This window comes from Marmota monax, unplaced genomic scaffold (genome assembly GCF_021218885.2).
Source record: "Marmota monax isolate L192 unplaced genomic scaffold, Marmota_monax_Labrador192_F-V1.1 WCK01_AAM20220418_F8-fsc00011, whole genome shotgun sequence".
Lineage (NCBI taxonomy): Eukaryota > Metazoa > Chordata > Mammalia > Rodentia > Sciuridae > Marmota > Marmota monax.
Genome location: NW_026693082.1, coordinates 17,573,869 through 17,598,250, shown reverse-complemented (window position 1 = coordinate 17,598,250; position 24,382 = coordinate 17,573,869). Strand labels below are relative to the sequence as shown.

The following is a 24,382-nucleotide window of genomic DNA, read 5'->3' as shown; positions in this document are numbered from 1 at the left end:
CCTATCTCTTCTCTCTCTCCTCTCTCTCCTCTCTCTCTCGCTCCTCTCTCTTTCTCCTCTCTCTCTGGCTCTTCTCTCTCCTCGCTCTTCTCTCTCCCCTCTCTCTCCTCTCTCATTGATCCCAGAGGACTTCATGCATGCTAAACAAGCACTAAGCTGTAAGTTAGCCTGCAATATATGTATATGTAAATCTCTCCCTGCTCTCTCTCCTCTCTCTCTCCTCTTTTTCCTCTCTCTCCTCTCCCTGTTCTCTCTCTCCTCTCTCTCCTCTGTCTCTCTCTTTCTCCTCTCTTTGCCCCCCTCTCTCCCCTCTCTCTCCCTTCTCTCTCCTCTCTCTCCCTTCTCTCTCCTCTCTCTCCTCTCTCTCCTCTCTCATTGAGCCCAGAGGACTTCATGCATGCTAAGCAAGCACTAAATTACAAGTTAGGCTGCAATATATGTATATGTATATCTCCTCTTTCTCCTCTTTCTTTCCTCTCTGTCCTCTCTCTCCTCCCTCTTCTGTTTCTCCTCACTCTATCTCTCCTCTCTCCTCTCTCCCCCCTCTTTCCCCCCTTTATCCCCCCTCTCTTCCCCCTGTCTCCCTGTTTTTCCCCTCTCTCCTCTCTACTCCTCTCTCTCCTCTCCCCCCTCTTTCTCCTCTCTCCTGCCTCTCTCCCCCCTTCTCCCCCTCTCTCTCTCCTCTCTCTCTCCTCTCTCTCTCTTCTCTCTCTCCTCTGTCTCCTCTCATTGAGCCCAGAGGACTTCATGCATGCTAAGCAAGCACTAAGCTACAAGTTAGCCTGCAATATATGTATATGTATATGTATATCTCCTCTCCTTCCTCTCCCTCCTCTCTCCCCTCCTTGTCCCCTCTCTCTCCTCTCTCTTCTCTCTTTCTCCCCTCTCTCTCCTCTCTCCTCTCTCTCCCCCCTCTCTCCCTCTTTCCTCTCTTTTTCCCCTCTCTCTCCCCTCTCTCCCCTCCCTCCCCTCTCTCCCCTCTCTCCCCTCTCCCCCCCTCTCCCCTCTCTCTCCTGTGTATTGAACTGGGGGGCTCTAGGCCACTCAGCCTCATTCCCAGCCCTATTTTGTTATTTAGAGACAGCTGAGGATAGAACCTGGGTCTTGCCCCTGCTAGGCAAGAGCTCTACTGCTGAGCCACAATCTCAGCCCCACAATATTGTCTCTTAAGCACACTGATAGTCTTTTACAGTTAGAGTTAGACAGTAGTTCTTAAAATTGGAGAAGGGAGAGTTTTCATAAACTTTTTTAAAAACTCACCAAATATAACTCTTTCCCTTTAACCCAGAAAGAATGTCATTCACAGTTCTTGTATTTGAAATTTATTTCAGTGTTTTCTTTTTTAAAAAATTTGCTTTGATTAGTTATACATGATAGTAGAATGTATTTATGCACTTTGATATTGCAATATATTTTTAAAGTTAGCAGAAACAGGTGAGACACTTGAATCATATTCTTTGTTTCTAGTTTTTTATTAGGAAAGATGACCAAAATTCTTTTCTCAAAGAAAGTGACAGACCAATTGAATTTGATTCTATTTAGAAACCACGTGGGTTTTTCTATAACCTATGCCCTGCGGAAATGAGTCTGTTTCTATTAAACTCTGGGATTATTTACCTACCTATTTTTATTTTAGGTGATGCAAAAACTTTCTGGATGGAACTGGAAGATGATGGAAAAGTGGACTTTGTATTTGAAAAAGTGCAAAATGTGCTACAGTCACTTAAGCAGAAGATCAAAAATAGGTCTGCCACAAATAAAGGTATATCAATATGCCTAATGTTGCCACTGGCAATACTGTGTAATTCTACTTCCAGCGTCCTTTGTTTTAAAAGTAAAATAGTTTTTGTTTGTTTTCTGACAACCTAATATTTGTTTGCTCTTTTTTGTGCCCCAATGCTAGGAAAACTGTGGACATTTTGTAATAGTGGATGACTCTGATTACTTATGAGAAATAACTACTGAATTTATTTATTCTCATATCAAGCTAACTCTTTCTTTCTTTTTTTTTTTTTAGAGACAGTGTCTCATTAGTTGTAGTTTGGCCTTGAACTTCCATCTTCCTGCCTCAGTATTTTTAATAGCTGGCATTACAGGTGTGTGCCAGTGCACCCAGCAGGACACACAGTTTTAAAGCAAAAATTTCCCCAACTATTTTTAATACTTTCTGGTGACATTTCTGTTCTTAAGACATTAATTTACTATTAATGTACATTTACTATTATGTATTAGTAAAAACAACATAGTACTGTTTTAATATTCCTTTTCAAACCTTCATAAGTCAGATAAATGTACGTTTGAATCCATTTCCACCACCTCTAGCTGTATAACCTAGAATAAATAGCTTAGTCCATGAGCCTCAGTTTGTCTCTAATGCATGTAATTATAAGAACCGCTTAGACTGGGTGTGGTGGCACATGCCTTTAACCCCAGCGATTTGGGAGGCTTACTCAGGAAGACCACAAGTTCAAGACCAGCCTCTAGTGAGATGATCTGAAAATAAAAAGTGCTGAGATGTGGCTCAGTGGTTAAGCACCCTTGAGTTCAATCCCCAGTCTCCAAAAAAAAAAATGAACCACTAAGGAGAGTTGTAAGGTTAAATGAGATAAAGTATGTAAATTTTCAACATAATTGCTGGTATTGTGAATAAAGGTGAGGATGATGCTGATTATTTTCATTCCTTTTTCCCCTCCTCGACAGAATATATACAAGCAATGATTTTAGTGAATGAAGCCACTATAAGTAACAATTCAACATTAATAGAGGGTATGTACTTTTCTTATCCTAATCCTAGAATATTCTCTGGTATTTTCTTGCCATGAAACAGGCCACCTTTATGTCAGGTTAATTAAAGTAAAAGATTCACATTGCTAAAATCAGTTTCCTCTTTTAAATGAAAAATCTTACCCATATGTAGATAGGGAAGGCAAATAAAATTCTGAGACTCAGAATTATAAATTATAAATCTGCTTTCTGTGAAGAATACTACTGGAAAGGTATATTCTGGTATAGGTGAGTCAGTGGATAAACTTTTAATTTCTAAATTGGTATGAGCAATCAGTCTTCAAAGCTCTAAACAAATTCAGTTTAGAAGACTCAAAGATAACATACTAAAGGAAAACTGTTTCTGTATTCCAACACTCTGATTCCAAATGTGTGTGTTTTCCATACCACATAATTGCCCCATGTTCTGTGGACACTAATAAGATGTCCTACAATTTAATTGATTTCTGACACTAACTGTCAAGAGTTAGTGTAGATTGCACAGAGTAAAGGCTGAGCCCCACAAGATTTGCCCCCTACTTTAAATGCCATTCACAAATGCTTCTGACTGATTTGACTACTGACTTGGCTACAGATCAGGGGTCCTCACAATAGCTTTCTCCTCGGGTTCAATAATTTTGCTGTAATGACTCATGGAATTCAGGAAAATGTTTTACTTACACCAGTTTATTGTAAAGGATACAAATGAACACCCAGATGAAGAGTTCCATAGGGCAAGGTCCAGTCTGGAAGGACACCAAGTGCACCAGTGGAGTTATGAGGTGTACCACCCCGCTAGCATGCAGATGCTTTCATCAACCTGAAAATTCTCCAGACCCCATTATTTAGGGGTTTTATGGAGGTCTGATTACATATTCACAAATGATTGAATTATTGGTCTTTGGTGGTTGACTCAATCTCTTGCCCCTCTACACTCCCTGGAAAAGGAAAGCAAAAGTATTGAGGGCTGAAAGTTCCAACTCTGTAATTATACTTTGGTCTTTCTGAAGACCAGCCATCATCCTAAAGCTCTCCAGGGACTGCAGTCACCAGTCATCTTATCAGCATTCAAAAGATACTCATCACTGGAGATTTCCAGGGTTTTAGAAGCTCCTGTGTCAGGAACCAGGAACTAAGAGCAACTATTAAAACAGAAGTGCTCTATCACCCTATGCTTAAGGTAAATACAAGGGTTTAGGAACTCTTGTTAGGAACTGGGGCAGATCAAATATATACTTTTTGTTGTATAACAACATGTACTAAGACTAGAAGAAAGTTACTTTTATCAGAATTACTATTCCATAAATCTTAGTTTATCACAGCCCCATTTTATAAATCTTTCTTTATCATGAATTTGCTAAAATGTTGAGGAAGTACAACATTTACTGGATTTTAATAGTGCTGGGTATTGTTAGAAAAATTTATTTTTGTTTCACTGTTAAGGAGCCTTAAGACCATTAAGTCTCTGAAAATGTAGTCCAACATCACTGGTCTGTTTTAAAGACCCTTTTTGTTTTTCTTAAGTATTCACAATTTCAGATAGCTAAAAATATCATTTTGGGAGAATAGGTTCTTAAAGAAAATATCCTCCTTTCACAGTATCCTTCAATAATATTTGGATTCATAGGGGAGGAAAATCTTTTTATCTCAGTGCCTGCATGGGAGCTGTGTATTAAACTGGCAAATACCAAATTAACAGGAAAAAAGGCATACAGGTATAAACTCTTTGTTTTACATACATAGGATCATCACAGAAAGAAGTGGCTACCCACCCAGGCACTGTGGTGCATGCCTGTAATCCCAGCGGCTCAGGAGGCTGAGACAGGAGGATGGAGAGATCAAAGCCAGCCTCAGCGAAAGCAAGGCACAAAGCAAAGTGACACCCTGTCTCTAAATAAAATACAGGGACTGGGATTGTAGCTCAGTGGTTGAACGCTTGCCTTGCGTGCGTGAGGCACTGGGTTCTCAGCACCACATAATAAAATAAATAAATAAAATAAAGATACTGTGTCCATCTACAACTAAAAAAATAGTAAAAAAAAAATAAATAAATACAAAAATAGGGCTGGCCATGTGGCTTCATGGTTGAGTGCCCCTGAGTTCAATCCCTGGTACCTTAAGAAAAAAAAAAAGAAAGAAGTGGCTACCCAAAACAGCAGTGAGATTTGAGAGCTTATTATGCCATCATAACAGGGGAAAGGTAAGAGTGAGGGAAATGACTTATTAGAAGTGGGTGGGAGGAACCAGGCATGGTGGCACACTTCTGTAATCCCAGTGGCTCTAGAGGGTGAGACAGGAGGGGATTGCGAGTTCAAAGCAAGCCTCAGCAATGGTGAGGTGCTAAGCAACTCTGTGAGACCCTGCTGTAAATAAAACACAAAATAGGGCTGGAAATGTGGCTCAGTGGTTGAGTGCTCCTGAGTTCAAGCCTAGTATCCACTCCCAAAAAAAAGTGGGTGGGAGGGAGAAGAGACACTTAGGGAAGTACAAATGACTTATGAAAGTCATTTGAAAGGTAAATGGGCCCTGAGGAGAGTAGATGGGAGATATGATCATTTGTAACAATGTCTGTCTGGATATAGTGCCACCTTTTCTCTGCTCTCTTGTGATGTATTCTTGGTTGGTACAACTCCTGTGAATTATGATAACTTAATGGATCTGTTCGTTTTTGTTTTGGAAGACGTGTATGTAGACAGTTTAAGAGGATTTCAGAGAAAGCCTCTTACTACATTCATTGATTCTCAAATGTTTTTAGCTCAAAGTATTTTCTGTGCCACTGTGGTACATCCAGACCCTTTCAGAATCAACGTACCTTAAGGAATTATATTAATTTTGTAAGGGAGAAGCTTTTAAATGCAGGAGATGATAACAAGAAACTAATTGTAAACCATTTTTTCCCTCTGAAACAACTTATTTTCTGGTAAAAATAAATTGAATTTTTGTTTGGGTCTTTTAAATCAATAATTTCATCAGTAGAAATACCAAATATTATAATTGCATTTTTTATATAGTTAGTTCTTCTGAAATGTAACCTGTTTATTAAAAGTATATCTCTTTGCCAGTGGCAGAGAAATGCTTAGGGAAGAGTTATGTAATTTACATTGTTAGCTTATAAAAGTATTAAAAACTTGGTGATAATAGACGTTTCATGCTAGCATTTATTTTTTTGAAAAATACTGAGACTGAGAGAAACAACAGAACTTGGTGTCAAAGTCATAATAAGCCATCTGGGATTGAACCTGGACTCCCTAGACTCCTTAATAAACCACCAATCACCTCTATTTTTTTGCTTCTATATAACTATATTTTTTGCAGTGTCCCCATAAAAAGATTAGATACTGTTTTCCTTGAATTATTTCCCTTTACTTCCTCATCTAATGATTAATTTTAAATCTCCATGTTTTCATTAACTTCTACTTCAGCTATGCATATATGTTTGTTTCATTTGTATTTGCTAATATGATTTATGTAGCTTTTATAAAGAAATTATTTGAGGAAAAAATCAGAAATCCTTAACTTGTAAAACTTATTTAATTTCTAGTCAGTTATTATGGATTTCTTTGGCTGTCATTTTTTCAGCTTTTTTCTTTACCTGGACCATTAAAATGGGATATTTGTTTTCCAGTAAGCCAAGGAGAAGCCTTGGAGTTTAACTTTAGATATTATTTTAAATTTTTATTGCTGTTGTTTTTAGTAAGACTAAAGAACTACTTAATCAAACTTCAGTTAGGCACCAGAACCTTCTCCTTGGCCCATATTATACTTCTTAAAAATACAGTTTTAACAAGAGCTTGCCCCCCATCCTTGATATTTAATCACCCTCATTATCTAATTAGGTTCCTCATCTCCCACCATCTCTGTGAGATGTGACCACTGGCCTGTTTTCATCAAGAATCCTGTTGGGTTGGTTTATTCAGAATCCGCTTTAGATGCTTTATGTTTCCTCTTGGTAATTTTCCATCCATTGATTCCATCCTGATCCTTGATTATTAATTCCCATTTGCCCATGCTATATTCCGAACTGAGCCCACTTTCCCTCCCTCACTGGAAAATCACACTGCAATGGTCCTTATGCAGATATCAGTGGGTCATAAATAGAACACTTTATGGTGCTTCAGCGTGTATCACTGAACCCAGGGATACTCTATCACTAAGTTACCCCTCCAGCCTTTTTAAAATTTTGAGATAGCTCTTGCCAAATTTCTGAGGCTGGCCTCAAACTTGTAATTCTCCTGCCTCAGCCTTCCAAGTTGCAGGAATTTCAGGAAGGTGCTACTTTATCCAGCTGATTAATTTTTTCTATAACAGCAAGTTAACAGTCTAGGACAAGATACTTTTTTCCTTACAGTCCATTTGTACATAGGAAAAAACACATTAAGAAAAATGTTTACTTTTTTTTTTTTTTTGGTGGTACTAGGGATTGAACCCAGGGCCTTGTGCATGCAAGGCAAGCACTCTACAGACTTGAGCTATATCCCAAGCTCAAGAAAAGTTTTTAAGCCAAAGAATAGCCCACATACTCACTTTACAGAATATGAACAGGGAATCTATAGCTTTTTGTCAACAAATGTACAGCTTTATTTGTATATTATAGACACGTTAGAGGGTAAGCTTATGAAGTATAGAAATTAGGGGGAAGTAGAGTACTTATCTAGCATGTGCAAGTCCAGGGGTTAATCTCCAGCACTGCCCTCCCCCTGCAAAAAAATGAGATAGAATTAATTGTAAAAATGTGTATGAAGAAATATTAAAAGAAACAACCAAATACTTCAACCTCTGCTTCCACAAAACAGATAGTTGTAGAACAATGAAAAGACAAAGGATGTATAAATTTTCCATTTTGTGATCTTCTATAAGCCTTGAAGAGCTATGCTACTTTCTGTAAAATATAGGTAGAGACAGGGATACTTGATGTTCACATTAAAGTTGATTAAAAGTCAGATCAAATTAAAGCCAAACTAGTTTCTTTAAGATTTATTTTTTCAACCCTCTATTTTTATGTGCTAAGGATCAAACCCAGTGCCTCACACATGCTAGGCAAGTGCCACTGAGCTATAGCTCCAGCCAATAAACTAGTTTTCTTCAGAAGAAATATCTTCTAAGTTTTAAAATTTATCCTATATTATTTTCTTAACACTTCTAAAAATTATACCTAATCTTTTGGCTCAATTTTTTTTGGATGGGCTTGGGGTACCAGGAATTGATCTCAGTGGCACTCACTGAGCTACATCCCCAGCCCTATTTTGTATTTTATTTAGAGTAGAGTCTCATTGAGTTGCTTAGCACCTTGCTAGTTGCTGATGCTGACTTTGTACTCGAGATCCTCTTGCCTGAGCCTACTGAGCCACCAGGATTACAGGTGTGTGCCACTACATCCTGCCTTGGAATCTTGAAATCATAATGTTTGCAAATTTTAGGGTTCTATATGGGCAAAATTTCTATTTGATGAGAGATTATTTGGAATTTTAGTGAATGATTTTTAAGTTGGTATAATTGTTGCTTGCATTTGTACTTTTTTCATTTAGATCATAAGTCTGTGACTTGGAATGAACTAGAAAACAAATCAGATGCATTTTCCTCTACATCATATGAAAACTTCTTCTCACCAGCCTGTACATTTCTGTATGTATATAAATTATTTCTTAATTCTTTTCCACAGAATAGATAAAATATATAATAAGGTTTTTTCCTATAAAACCCTAAATGTTGCAGATTTTAATATTTTATGTAGGATGAAGTTTCATGAGTCTCTTCACAGGTTATTTATTTAATATCTGTGGTATTCCAGTCTTGGAAAATTTTGCTTAAAATGTCTCTGTATTTTATTAATACACTGAAATCAAGTTGGCATTGGTTTTGGATTTTTTAGTTTTTGTTTTGTTTTGTTTTTTTTACATAGCTAAATTATTTAGAGTATCAAAAGGGGTCATTGTTTGTTTGTTTTGGTAGTAGGGAGGGTAGCACTTAACCACTAAGCTACATCTGCAGCCCTTTTTTATTTAGAGACAGGGTCTTGCTGAGCTGCTTAGGGTCTCTCTAAGTTACCAAGGCTGGCTTTGAACTCAAGATACTCCTACCTCAACCTCTGAGAATATAGGTGTGCGCCACTATGTTTGGTTGAGTTCAGTTTTTTAAATGCAATTTAACAGTTCTAAAAAGAAAGTAGTGTCAAAAAGTTTTGGGGAATAGGCTAAATTTTTGTGACCTTTCTTTTTACTCTTATCTCTAATTTCAGTAAACATTTCTAGCATAAGTGATAATTGTACAAGAGTAAATCTGACACTCTGATACTCATTGTTTATCTTTAGTAGGTATTTTTGGCACCAAAACCTTCAAACACTACCAAAGGGTAATCTGTGAAAGTATTTTCTTCTAGAGTAAAGAACATAATTTGAAAAAACAAGACCACATCTTTAAAGTTCTTAAGTCAATGCCTTAATTTTATTAAATATTAAATTAAGCTCCCCCCCATTGTTAATGTGGAATTTATTTTTCTTTTTTTAAATACAAAATTTGAGTTGATCACTCTAAATCACTAAAATATTAATTTTTTGGTTTGGGTTTTGTTTTGTTTTGTTTGTTTTTTCTTTTTTGGGACCAGGGATTGAAGCCAGCAGGGTTTTACCTCTGAGCCACATCCCCAGCCCTTTTTTATATTTTGTTTAGAGATAGAATTTCACTGAGTTGCTTAGGGCCTTACTAAGTTGCTGAAGCTGGCTTTGAACTCGAGATCCTCCTGCCTCAGCCTCCCACCATTGGGATCATAGGCTTACACCACCATGCCCAACCAAGATTCTTTTTCATGCAAACTTTTACCCAATGCACTATCTCACATTTTATGCTTAGACAGTAGTATTTTAATTAAGGCAATAATATATAAATGCAGGATTTGGTTTATTCATGATAAACATCACTTCTTAAGTTCATTTTAATAACTCATCACAATGTTTTTAAATTTTAGATCTCCTGTCTATAATGTTTTATGTATGTTCTTTCTAGCTTATCATCTTGTACAAATGAATTAAAACTTTCTAGTCTTTATTGTGATCACTGAAAATATTTAATAGTATATAACCAAAGACAAACCTTTTTGCTTCCTCTCTACTCCACACACCTCTTCTTACTGTTCAAAAAAAACCTGTTCGATTGTGAATTTACTTTCCTCTACTCTTGTCCTACCTACATTTCTCTCATAAGGTTGTCATGAGAAATCAAAATTCACTGCTGTAGTATTCAGTAGCATTTCCAAAACATTAAAACTTATTAAAAATCTTATCCAAAAGGATTTTTTGGTTAATTTGGACTTTTCTCACCTGAGTCAACACCTAGTGTTGGCTTTTTAAATTCTAAGATTTTTCCCTGTGCTGCTGGGAATTAAATCCAGGGCCTTACATATGCTAGCCAAATGCTGTACCACTGATTCAGTGCTGTACAGTATTCCAGAATTAGGTACGATCTTTAAATGGCTGCAGAACATGTGAAAATGTTTATTTCACAGTCTGGCTTATTTTACTACCATCCAAGACATAATAGTAACTACTTCTTATGTTAGTTTGCAGTGTTTTTTAATTATTATTTAAAGGAAAAAAATTTTAGTTGTAGATGGACAGAGCATCTTTATTTTTATTTATTTATGTATGTATGTATGTATGTATGTAGTGCTGAGCATCAAACCCAGGGCCTCACACGTTTGAGGCAAACGCTTACCACTGAGCTATAGCTCCAGTCCAGTGTGCAGTGTTTTTTTAAAACGTGGAATTGAACTGTAATTTTGAGATACCAATAAATAATTTATTTTAACAGATCTACAGAAAATAAGGAAATTCTCCCTCTGGAAAATAAAGTTATAGACTTTAGGGGGGAAAAGTCATCTTTGAATTTATCTTATCAAAGTCATGGTTGTTCTGGTGCCTGTCTGATGAAAACACCACCACCTTTCAAGGGAGAAAACCCTCTACAGCTACCAATCAAGTGTCACTTCCAAAGACGACATGCAAAGACAAATTCTCATTCTTCAGCACTCCATGTGAGTTATAAAACTCCTTGTGGAAGAAGTCTACGAAATGTGGAAGAAGTCTTTCGTTACCTACTTGAAACAGAGTGTAACTTTTTATTTACAGACAACTTTTCTTTCAATACCTATGTTCAGTTGACTCGGAATTACCCAAAGCAAGAAGAAAATGTTTCTGATGTGGATATTAGCAATGGAGTGGAATCAGTACCTATTTCTTTCTGTAATGAAATTGATAGTAGAAAGCTTCCACAATTTAAGTACAGAAAGACTATATGGCCACGAACATATTATTTAAACAACTTTTCCGACATGTTCACTGATTCGTGTGACTGTTCTGAAGGCTGCATAGACATGTGAGTAGAAGAATGTGACATTTCAAAATTTGAATGTAGGAACACTTTTCATGAAGTTCTACTGTGTATCAGTTTGTCTATCTAAATCCTATTCACCAAGAGTCTAAAATAGAAAGTTGCACTTCCTCAGTAGCTATAAGAAAGAAAAAACTGGGCTGGGGATGTGGCTCAAGCGGTAGCGCGCTCGCCTGGCATGCGTGCGGCCCGGGTTCGATCCTCAACACCACATACAAACAAAGATGTTGTGTCCGCCAAATACTAAAAAATAAATATTAAAAAAAAAAAGAAATAAATAAAAAAAAAAAAGAAAAAACTGCCAGGTATAGTAATTTGAAAATTATTTCTTCTGAGAATGAGTATTTTCTTTAATCTAGTACCATAATCATAATGATAGCAGTTACATTGCTGTTTATCAGAACCAGACACTGTGACAAAGTCCTTTTCTTATGTCCTCATCACCAAAACCCATGAGGTTGGTAATATTATCTCCATGTTACAAATGAGGAAGTTGAATCTCAGAGAAGTCTTTTCAGAGACATCATAGGGCAAACAAATTAAACAATTAGAATTGGAACCCATGTTTATTTGGGTTTTTTTTGAGATAGAATGTCATTGTTTGCCCTGGCTAGTCTTAAACTGGGCTTAAGCAATCCTCGTACCTCAGTTTCCCAAGGAGCTGTAACTACCGGTCTTCTCATCACTCTGAGCTAGAACTCATGCTCTTTTTTTGGCAGGGCAGTGGGTACCAGGGATTGAACTCGGGGACACTCCACCACTAAGCCACATCCCCAGCTCTATTTTATATTTTATTTAGAGACAGGGTCTCACTGAGTTGCTTAGTACCTCACCATTGCTGAGTCTGGCTTTGAACTCGCAACCTCATGCCTCAGCCTCCTGAGCCACTGGGATTATAGGTGGGTGCCACTGTACCCAGCAAAACTCATGTTCTTAACTACTATGTTATATTTTACTTCTATAAATCATTTTAAAAAATCATTTTCTGGCTTTTTAGGAAGTTAATGGTGCTTGCAACTAGTATTCTTTGCTCACAGTATTGACAGTCCATAAAAATTGAAATCATGTTCTAATACATTGAATTTTCAAGAAATATTTTAAGGATATGCAATGTACATACATTTGAGGGTACACAAATAAGGAGTGGAGTTGTGTTATACATTTAACTTAATGCAAATTTAGCTACTTGTACTAGGCAAAACAAAGAGAAAAAGAAATAATTTAAATATATTTTCTCCCTCCTATATCAGGATGGATATGGTCAGAGACCCCCAGTGGATGCTTGAATCCTTTGATAGTACTGAACCCTGCATAAATTGGTTTTTTCCCCCATATGCTCTGCAGGATTACCACATAGTAACAAAGTTAATCTGTCTCTCCAAGGTTTTTGCTCTAGTGCCTCTTTTCCATTCCTACTCATGTGTTTTAGGGCCATAATTAAGTAAAATACGGATTACTTGAACATAAACAGTGTGATGCCATGATAGTCTATAGGATTTCCAAGAGTGACTAATGGGCAGGTAGAGTACACAGCATGACAAAGGGATGATTCACATTCCAGGTGGGATCCAGTGGGACAGTATGAGATTTCATCACACTGCTTAGGACAGCATGTAATTTAAAACTTATAAATTATTTATTTCTGGGATTTTCCAATTCATACTTTCAGACAGTGGTTGACCATAGGTAATGGAAACTGCAGAAACTGAAACCATGGAAAAGGAAAGGCCTACTATAATGTAGATAATAGTTTTCATCATCCTCTCAGTTGGAATATGAAATGAGAGATACAAATGTGCTGTTAACCTCAGTTTATCTCAGTTCCTTTAAGCCTCTTGTAGAAAAGACCTTTCACTGTCCTGAGTTTATTCAGTTTATATTTATTTGTTTGTTTATTTTAGGTCCAGTCATGGTGGCACACACCTGTAATCAATCCCAGTGACTTAAGAGGCTGAGGCAGGAGGATCACAAGTTTGAGGCTTGTCTCAAAAAAAAAATGCAGGATGTGGCTCAGTGGTTGAGTGCCCCTGAGTTCAATCCCCAGTACCCCTACCCCCCCAAAAAAGAAAAGAAATGCAGGGGGCTGGAGGTATAGCTCATTGGTTGAGCACTTGCCTAGCACATATAAGTCCCTGGTTCAATCCTCAGTACTGCAAAAAAAATAAAATAAAATGAGAAATTCTTTATATATCCAAGAAGAAAAATTAAAAAGATGAAACTTTAAAAAAAATAATCTCAGAGTTCTCTATAATTGCAGAAGGATGAGAATCAGATTGAAAAGGCCAACTCTGCATGAAGAAGGGAAAAGAAGATAAATATATATATAAATATATCATGATTCAACTTTTAAAATATCTCGGTAGAGTAGATCTCAAAAGCTATCAGATAGAAAATGTTGATTTCCTACAAAAGAAAAACATACTGACAACTTATTTTTATCAGAAATAATGGAAGACTGGGGGTTCAGTTTAAAGTGCTGAAGGAAAATGAACGCAAAATTGGTATTCTGTACCTAGCTGGTTATTTCAAGGGGTGATTTTTTTTTTCCCAGTTACACAGCAGTTGAAGACATGTATATCTACAGTTTATAGCACCAGTATTTTTAGGTAGGTCTACAGCATTGTTGTCCAAACAACAGGGTTAGTGGAATGTAAAATTATTTAAGTATTTGTATCAGTTATAATTAGCATATTTCAAATTAAATACAATAGAAAATATCCAATTAAATCACATATAATAAGGGTAACGTTTCATGCCACGGTTTCAATTTATATACTTACATATAAATATGTATGTATGCCTATACAAGATCATGAAGCAAATGTATTTTTCACTGTGGTTCACAGTCAAAAATATTTGAAAACCATTACCTTTAAAGATGCTTACACATGTGCATAAAAATAGAGATGCTCATTGCAACATTGTTTACTGAAAAACTCTAAGCTACTTAATAATAAACCAGGTGAGCAGTAGCTAAATAGAAAACTTAAAAGGAATTAACCACATTTTTATATATTACAGATGAATCTCAGAAACACTATATTGAACAGAAAGCAAGTTATAATGTAATACCTATAGTAAGTTTTTTAAACATGGAAAGCAATACAATGTGTTGTTGTTTATACATGTGTATATAAGATTATCTAGGATGCCACATCAAATCTCTTGAAGCTTTAGTTTTATCAGTAATGTATTTTTTTCATATATTGGTATCTGTGTTTTAAATTACATAGGAAAAAAAGAAGGTGTAAACAAAACACTGACAACTAATTCTGAGTGATAAAAATATGAATGTTATTTGTGTTTTTCTGAACTTCGTATGTTTTATAAACAAAATCACATTGAAAAACTGGATTTTTACATTCATAAACAGAATCCAACTTAATGAATTTACTATTTTCTCCTTCTATTGCAAATAGCAGTCACCATTTTGATAATGTAATTTTGTTATATATAAAAAATACAGAAGAGGGCTGGGGATGTGGCTCAAGCTGTAACACGCTCGCCTGGCATGCGCGGGGCGCTGGGTTCGATCCTCAGCACCACATAAAAATAAAGATGTTGTGTCCACCGAAAACTGAAAAGTAAATATTAAAAAAAATACAGAAGAGATTTATAGAGGAAAAGTTAATCTTAATAGGTATGTGGGGGGGGGGGATATATGGATTCAATTTTATGGTTACAGGTGCCTAACAACAATTTGAAAATAGGATTCTAGTAGCCAGATGTTTGACATAAGTCTCCAATATGCTTTTATGTCACTGGAGTGAGAAAGAATTTAGGACATCTGCAAAACTATGATTCTGTGAATTTGACACATCTATGATTATCTATTGTAGAAAAACAGAGTAACAGAATATTCACAAACGGGTTTCTGCTGAATAAGAGATGATTTCATTTTGAAAAGTTGAAGAAAATCTGTATAGATATTTTATAGGTACAGTGCAGTTTATAATTTCATAGAAATACAGTACAATTTATAATTATTTAAAAAGTTTTGATGTTGTCTTTCAGAGAGGCCTATTCTATGTAGAGAAGTCTCATGTAGTCCATTAATCAAATAACTATTCTAAATACAATGATATTCTTTATATTCTTTATTTCATCATTTACACTTTTATCAAGATAGTCTCTTAACTTGATGTTTTTTTATTCTTATTTTTTCATCCATTGACTTCCTTTTAGAACAAAATGTGCATGTCTCCAGCTGACAGCAAGGAATGCCAAAAGTTGTCCTTTGTTAAGTAATAAAATTACCACTGGATATAAGTATAAAAGGCTACAGAGACAAATACCTACTGGGTAAGATACCTTGAGGATTTGTTGCAGGGTGTTTATATCTGTGAAGGTGGGTACTTTTTTATTGTGGTCAACAGTCTTACAGATACTGTTTTAATCTGTTTTTAATACCCAAAATCTAAATTATTATGGTATAATAATTCAGAAAACGCCTATACAGTGTTTTTGAAAATGAAAGTCAGAGACCACATAGTTATCATGCAGAGTATACTCAAACACTAATCTGCATCAAGTCTGGCTTTTAACCCTCTTAGGATCAGCCTACTTTGGGTGGCCATTTCCCCATTAACAAATATACTGGGCAGAGATATATTACCAAATAATATCTTTAGAACAGAAAAGAAGAATTTAACTCCTAGACATTTTTAAAAAACTAAAATTAATTTGCCAGGCATCTGACTTATTTATATTCATGAAACAGCTCAATGTGTAACTACTATTGTATAATCCTCATTTTTTTTTAAGGATTCTTCCTTTTTTTTTAACCTTCATTTTATTTATTTTTATGTGGTGCTGAGGATTCAAACCCAGGGCCTCACACATGCTAGGCAAGCACTCTACCACTGAGCCACAACCCCAACCCTTATAATCCCCATTTTTAAAATGAAAAAACAAAATGAACCCACAGCTGATAAAAGCAAAAGGTATGATGGGTAGACTAGCACTAAGAATTTTCAGGGCTGGGATTGTAGCTCAGAGATAGAATGCTTGCCTAGCACATGTAAGGCCCTGGGTTTGATCCTCAACACAATTTAAAAAATAAATAAAGGTATCGTTTCCATCTACTGTTAAAAAAATTTAAAAAAAAAAAGAATTTTCATAATCTGTTTTCTTCAGTGCCAGGAAAGTAGCAGTATAAATTGCTTTTTGCTTCTTGGGGATCTTACTGATTTTCTCTTTTACATATTTTGTTGACAGCATTTATGAATGCAGCTTAATGTGCAAGTGTAATCGACAAATGTGTCAAAACCGAGTTGTCCAACATGGTCCTCAAGTGAGGCTACAGGTGTTCAAAACTGAGAAGAAGGGATGGGGTGTACGCTGCTTAGATGACATCGACAGAGGGACGTTTGTTTGCATCTATTCAGGTAAAGCAAAGGCTTGTTTTCTAATTATTCTATAGTGGGATCTACATTTCTGAATATATCTTTTCCTATTCAGGAACCAATGCAACCTGCTCATTTGAAATTCCAGGTTCATTTCAGGAAGGGCAAAAAGAAACTTGCAGTTATTGGCATTCAGGGTAATCACACTTGGATCTCTGCCATGCACCACTTATGTACACACATACCACACAACCTGCCTAGACATTTGTCTCTCATATTTCTCAAAATAACTCTTGAATGGAAGCTGCCTATAATATGCCAAATGATATCAAGAAGCATCATTAGCTCTATCAGCATCATTAGAAATTACACCTAAGGATCTCTGATCTGTCTAACAAGGATGAGTGAGAATAGCCAGTTGCTAATCTGATTTGGTCACTATTATTTTAAGTTCCTTGAAAGAAAATGCATAAATTTTACACTAATATTTTAATATTATGCAGGACTTTAATATGAGAACAGTAGGTACATACAGCATTATTTTAAATAGGTCATTTTCTAAAAGAGTATAGGTTTCAAATGCTAAAGCCTTTTTAACTAGACAGAAAAGTTGCAATTTTAAGACTAGATTTCACCTCTCTAGAATACTTAGATTCGTATTTTTGTTTTATAGTACTATAGCTAAATCTCTTATCTTTCATGTTATACCAAAATGGGCAAATGCTTCTTTTAGGCACCCTGTATTTCTTATGAATGGAAGATAAGAAATACCTTATTGCTTTTTTTTTTTTTTTTCCTTTTTTTCTGTCTCACAACATTTTTCTAGGATGAGTTAATGTGTTTCCACAGGATCCTTTGGTCATGGAGCAGAAATAGACATGTCAGTTTATTGTTAGCAATTAGATTATCTTCTATCTTGTTCAAACTCTTTTTTTCTTTTAGGAAGATTGCTAAAGAGAGTCAATCCTCAGAAACCTAATGCTGTTGATGAAAATGGAAAAGAAGAGGATGTTATGAAAAATATATTTTCAAAAAAGAGAAAAATGGAAGTTGCGTGTTCAGATTGTGAGGTTGAAGTTATCACATTAGAATTGGAAAAGCGACCTAAAAGTGCTGAAACTGAGGAATATCTACCTAAGTTTAGTAGTAATTCAAACAAGCCCATTATGTAAGTAAGAACTTAGGAACACCAATCACAGTTACTCTGCTAGGAATCAAAAGTGATTCTTTCTCCTTCCTCTTTCTTTCTTATTCTTTTGCCCCCCACTCCTATTTATAATTTTGCTTCACAGTTATAAATTTAATACTTTGAGAAATTCAGGCCACTTTAATTTTAAAAACCTAGCCAACACACTTTCCTTAGTGCCCATTTCTAGAGTTTTGCCTTGGATGATTTTCAGCAGGACATCATGACATTTGCTTTTGTTGTTTGTTTGTTTTCTTTTGTTTCATATTACCATTGATTTGTAAAACTTTTATAGATTCTCTTTTTTTAAACATACCTCAAAAATTATTGACTTGCCAGGCTCAGTGGTGCATGCCTGTAATCCCAGCAGCTGGGAGGATTGTGAGTTCAAAGCCAGCCTCAGTAAAAGTGAAGCACCAGGACTGGGGATATAGCTCAGTTGGTAGAATGCTTGCCTTGTTTGCACCACAAAGAAACAAACAAAAGTGAGGCACTAAGCAACTCAGACCCTGTCTCTAAATAAAATACAAAATAGGGCTGGGGATGTGGCTCAGTGGTTGAGTGCCCCTGAGTTCAATCCCCAGTCCTCCCCCCCCCCCAAAATTATTGACTTTTAAATAAAATTTCTCCTCCAGTGAAGGGTAGTTAGAGATGTTCTTAACTTAATTATTAATAATGCATATTTATGTAATTTTGATATTATGTACATTTTAAGGTCCACTAAAGAGAATTTTTAGTGATATGCAGAATAACCTTTTTTTTTTTCCCTTTCAGAGAGATGAACTATAACAACATCTCAAGAACTCAGTATCATTCAGTTATTAGAAGTCCTAAATCCAAGACAGCCATTTTTTCACACAATGGGAAAAAGGTGGTAAAAACTGGAAAATGTAGATGGGGCCCTTCTGAGACCATTAACTATTATCTTACATTTCTATCTTTACTTAGTTTAAAATGTTTATGTTAGTTAATATTATGTAGAATTTCTTGTATTATTTTGGAATGGTATGCTGTTGAAGTTTTAAGACATATTTTATTTACTTAGTATTGTTCATAGCAGTCGCATATTTCCAACTTAGATATATGAGGAGAATTTTAAGTTAATAGTGATATAAAAAAGAAAAGTGATGGAGTAATTTAGTTTAAAGAGAAACTTGTTTTGAGATACAAGAGAAAAAAGAGCTGCAATTTTATAAAAGAATCATCCAGAAAGCATTGTTTTACATGGTAGCCTGAGGATATACTTTTCAAATTGAGCTGAGAAGACTAGTCAGACTAAAACTTGGAAGAAGAAAAAGATATAGGAAAAAGAACAGAGATAGACATAATGGTAGCTTACAATAGGGCTTGTTGGTGAAAAATAAAAACTCGGATCTACGTGTACAAATACTTGCCCTCTGCCTAGTAACAATACAGTAGATAACCTTCTCAGTATCATATGGTTTATGGAAAGATTAAGCCAGTAGTTGTAATCTCCAGCTCTGATGCTAGTTTAACCTCCAGCTTTGCTGCTTACTAGCTAGCAGACATCTCCATGGGTGCTTTCCTTTTATCTGTAAAATGAAAATAATAGAATCTATCTCAAGAGTTCTGAAGATTAAATGAGATAAATAACAGAAAACTTTCCTAGCACAATGCTTGGCACTCAACTAAGTGTTCAATAAATATTGACATTTCAAATACTATGAACTTGAAGAGAAAAAAGTAATGGTCAGCACTTATTGAGCAATTAGTTGTGTGCTGAGCTAAACATACACCCCTCTGTTGAAAGCATCACATTTAAGGGGACTCCATTGTCTTCAATGCATAAAAACAAAATTCTTTAACCTTTTATTTGAAGTGGAAACTAGCCAGTAAATTTTTAATCCTTGCACAATTTACAGTTGAAGCCAAATTATAATCTTACACAGCACTTATCTCAGTTATGAAGGATAATTTGAATTGATAAGTACAGAAAGATGTATTGGATTTATTAAAATCCAGAGAATGTCCTGACAGTCTTCATAGCTATACCTTTAAAAAGTGCCTAGAAATAGAACATATTGAGAAGGGGTAACATACATTGGCTCCATTAGTCTAAAGATTCTTATAATCTTAATTGTGAAGCTTTTCAAAATTAACTAGTACGTGTAGCCTATGAAAATTGACATTTGATGAGACCTAACTGCTGAATACTTTTTCCTAACCTAGGAAGTAAAGATATCTCTTATTTTCCTTTAAGAGATTTGTTTCCTTAGAGTCTGCCACCTCAGAAGATAATGATGGATTTAAACCAGCCCAAGCACATGTGAACTCTAAAACCAGGGGAGCACAAAGTAGGCTATGTTTCACTTTATCATTATCTCTCATCTGCCTATTTGTCTCTCTCTTGTTCAATAATCTGTGGCTCATTTTCTTAGATTTCATAGCAAACATGCTGCATTTGTGATCAAAGTTACCATTTGTTTAGATAAAATATTGGCCAACTGTGGTTTATATAGGCCTACTACCTATATATGTGTGTAGGCTGTGAAAGAATGATTTTTACATTAAAATAGTTGGAAAAAATCAGAAGGTAAATATTTTATGACACTTGAAAATTAAAATTTCATTGTCAGTAAATAAAGTTCTACAATCATTCATTTACATATTGTTTCTACTTTCACATTACACCCACAGATTCACAGTAGACTCTGGCAAAGCCTTAAGTATTTGCTGTTTGCCCCTTTACAGAAAACATTTGCTGACCTCTGATCTTGTTGCCAACATTGACTTGATGCATGGCAGTAGGAGTAAGGTGGACAATTCTGACCCTTCATGATCCACAGGTGGTGTTTGTGGCTTTGTAAGCATTGTTTGTTTAAAGGAGACACTCTTTTGAAGTCTTAAAAATAAAGACACATCACTCTTTTGCAGTAGTCTAGCCAACACCACTACAGAGGATGACAAACATGTCTAGCAAAGGGCTAAAACGCTGATGAGTGCTTGTCTTTCAGAATTACCAGTCTCTGCCATGGTGAATATTACAATTATATAATATTAAGTACCAAAAACTGGGTTTGGGTACTTTTATGTTTCAATGGATCGCACAGTAAGGAGACATTACTGAGAGAGAGAGTCCTTTTTGAAGAACTGAACAGCCATTGCTGCCTCTTCTTTGAGCCTCCTTGCATCTACAAGCCTAAATCCCCACCTATTAAAGGATAGAAATTGGGAAAGGCATGGCAGCTCCTTGGTAGAAAAATCCTATCAAGGGGCTGAGGCTGTGGTTCAGAAGTAGAGCGCTCGCTAGCACTTACGAGGTGCTGGGTTTGATCCTCGGCACCACGTAAAAATAAAGATGTGTCCACCAAAAACTAAAAATATTAAAAAATTTTCTCTCTCTCTCTCAAAAAAAATAATAAATAAATAAAAACAAATAAAAATAAAGGCTAACAAAAAAAAAAAAAACTCCTGAAGCTTTTAAAAAAAAAAAAAAAGTTCTATCAAGAAAGGGCATTTTTATGTATTGCATTCCAACATTTAATGCACATGAGCCATAATGAATACTATTGCTTCTGATTCTTTTGTCATTATCATTGATGTCTACAGTGCATATAAACAGGCAGTCCAAATATAGTTTATTTATTCATTTGTTTATGTATGGTGCTGAGAATTGAATCCAGTGCCTCATAGATGCTAGGCAAGCACTGTACCACTGAGCCACAACTCCACCGCGAAGAGTCTTAATTTTTAAAAAAATATAATTTATTTTCAACAAGTTTTTATTTTTAATTAACATGTTAAAATACATATTTATGGGGTACAGTTTGACATTCAATACTTGTACACAATGTGTAATAATCAAATCAGGGTGATTGGTATATTTGTCACCTCAGACATCATTTCTTTGTATTGGAAACATTAAAAATCCTTTCTACTAGCTATTTTGAAATATACACTTAATTATCGTCCACCAAAATTATTCTGCACTATGTAGAACATGAGAAGTTATTCCTCTTATCCAGCTGCACCCACAAACTTGTTAACCATCTTCTCTCTGTGCCCTTCACCCCACACCAGGTTCTGGTAACCACAATTTAATCTTGGCTTCTATGACATTTTGGCCAAAATGTAATTTTGTTATACGATTGACTTAGATGACACAGTGACTTTTTTATTTTATTTGTTTGTTTAATAAGTGAGTTTACTTACTCCATCCTACATGCATTCATACTTTTGAATACTCTAAAAAAATTCCATTATTGGATGTTAATTAGTTCTCTACTTTTGAAGTATCATTATTTGTAAAAGTGTAATTATTGAGTGGTCATCTAGCAAAACACCAAACTTAATATGTACCAATCCCTGGTGGTACATACTTGTTGCTATTGGGATTTGTAGAGGGTGATTCTGATTCTGAAGGGGACTTCTCAGGCCTTTCATTGGCACATAAAAGCCTAGCGTGCTTCTTAAACCTCCATTCTGTTATATTTAAATGCAAATTCCAGAGTTGAAGAAAAAAAAGATTAAACATGGTAATGTGGAAGCAACATGTAGATTCATAGTCATTGCTGTGTAGTAGAAAGAAGGCAGGAGCCAAACATATTTGAATTTGTTACCCCAATTCTCATTATTATGAGTCAGGCAAATCTGTTTACCGAAACTACCTACCTTAATACATTGTAAAGATTAATGATAATGATAACAGGTAGCATCTAATTAATATTGTTAATCTCATCACCATTACTCAACCAAGTAAATTTTCTGACAATTCTTTCCTGACAATATCTATTAGAGAACTCAAGATTCAACCAAATTGAAGATTCTGAGGACAATCAGCTGATTGAATCAGATGTAATAGATATGACTACATGTAGAGAAGAAACTCTGCCAGGGGGCAGATGTGACCAGGCAACCACATTGGATAATGAAAATGTTAAAGAGTTTGAGGTTCAAATAAAAAAGCCCCAAGAGGAAGAATCTCCAGTGTGTAAAAACCAGCAGGTTTATCATGATGAAGAGTTGACAAGTGATACCAAGAATACTTCATCTGATTCTCTAATGAAGTCCAGTAAAAGCAATGTTTTTTTACTGGATGCCACAAAAGAAGGAAATGTGGGCCGTTTCCTTAATGTGAGTATAGGGACTGAGATGCATATTTCTAAACAACTTTTTCCCCCATGCTTTAAAAAATCATAAGGGTAATATGATTAACAGACAGTCCTAAAGCTAGACAACCTGCGTTAGAAGTCCAGCACCCAACTTGGGTGTTCATGGCATGTTACTTAAGTTCTTGCTGCCTCATTTCCTATCTTTGTAATAGGGGATAATAATAACTATTTAGTATATTATGAGGATTAAATGAATTAATATAAAGTGCTTCCGACTACCTAACACATACCAAACATTTGTTTAAAAAAAAAAAAAAAAAAAAAAACACTAAGAAATAGTGTGTAAAAAACATACCAGAGGTTTCCGACTTATCTGCTCAAGTTAAAAAAAAAAAAATGTATGGGCAGGAAGTAATCATTGAAATTAAATAATAATGCCAGACATTCCACAGAATATTGTAGGGATTTGATCTCTTGAGAATTTTGTGATACATAAGTGTGCTGAGATGACAGCTAGTGGGCACCTGAACAGTATGAGAATGGTGGTAATATAAAAAGAGTATCATCATGTTAGAAACCTTAGAATGAAGATAAATGGTTTTTTTGTTCAGCAGAGAATCAACTGCTTACACGACTCCTCTTCTAAGGTGGTGTTTTTTACTAGGATTTAAAAATTATTAAGTAATTATTTTATGAAAAAATAAATTATTTTCATACGCACTATTCCTATATATAGTCTTCATTTTAAACTTTTTGTGAAAACTGTTTTGTTTTAAAAAATAATTTCAAAAAGCCCTACCTTGAGAAGTATTCTCCTCCCATTTACCTGCTTCCACTCCACTTTCTAAGATAGTCATTTTATGACTTTTTTGTGCTTTCTTCTGGTATTTTTCTGCAAATATGAGTAAATATATGTGTATTGTTTGTCTCCTCCTTTTTACAGACAGGATAGCATATTCACTGTTATATATTTTGCTTTTTGAATTAACACTATATCTTGGAGATCTTTCCATATCAGTACACAGAGAGAACACCTCATTTCTTTGGTTTGCATGGTTTTGTTCATAGCAACATAGAATTGCATTATATCAATGTACCAAAGTATAGGCAAACATTAGCATTATTTCCAAACTTTTACTGTTAAAACCAATGCTGCATGAATAATCTTACACATACATACATACATATGCAGAGTAACCTGTAGAATACATTTTTAAAAATGAATTTGTTGAATCAAAAGATAAGTGCATTTATAGTGATGATAAATATTGACAAATTACTCACTTTTTTGAGTACCATTTTGCATTTCTATCACCAGGATATCAGAATGTCAAAACAGGGCTTTTCTGCATGGGTTTCTATTAATAGTACTGTCATGAGCTTTTAGTATTTTATATAGTAATATAGAAAAAAGAAAAAATCAGTGAGATGTGTTGGAAACAGAATGGTATTCTAATAGTGCAAAACATAAGGTAGCAAACTTTGTGCTATATCTAATCTCTGTGTTTTTGTTTGTTTGTTTGTTTGTTTGTTTTTAACAGCATAGTTGTTGCCCAAATCTCTTGGTACAGAATGTTTTTGTAGAAACACGTGACAGAAATTTTCCATTGGTGGCATTCTTCACCAACAGGTTT

General features: G+C 35.2%; 1 protein-coding gene across 2 annotated transcripts in view; it reads left to right on the top strand.

Moving 5' to 3' along the window:
• Nucleotides 1-24,382, top strand: part of Setdb2 (SET domain bifurcated histone lysine methyltransferase 2) — a 72,964-nt gene that overhangs the window by 14,609 nt on the left and 33,973 nt on the right. For both annotated transcript variants that reach the window (XM_046453983.2, XM_046453980.2), the window contains exons 3-13: nucleotides 1,637-1,762; nucleotides 2,701-2,766; nucleotides 8,289-8,385; nucleotides 10,567-11,130; nucleotides 15,331-15,447; nucleotides 16,363-16,532; nucleotides 17,433-17,658; nucleotides 18,451-18,547; nucleotides 19,898-19,991; nucleotides 22,433-22,770; nucleotides 24,290-24,378. In XM_046453983.2, coding sequence (XP_046309939.1) covers nucleotides 1,637-1,762; nucleotides 2,701-2,766; nucleotides 8,289-8,385; nucleotides 10,567-11,130; nucleotides 15,331-15,447; nucleotides 16,363-16,532; nucleotides 17,433-17,658; nucleotides 18,451-18,547; nucleotides 19,898-19,991; nucleotides 22,433-22,770; nucleotides 24,290-24,378 — 1,984 coding nt within the window. The remainder of the gene's footprint in view (nucleotides 1-1,636; nucleotides 1,763-2,700; nucleotides 2,767-8,288; nucleotides 8,386-10,566; nucleotides 11,131-15,330; nucleotides 15,448-16,362; nucleotides 16,533-17,432; nucleotides 17,659-18,450; nucleotides 18,548-19,897; nucleotides 19,992-22,432; nucleotides 22,771-24,289; nucleotides 24,379-24,382) is intronic.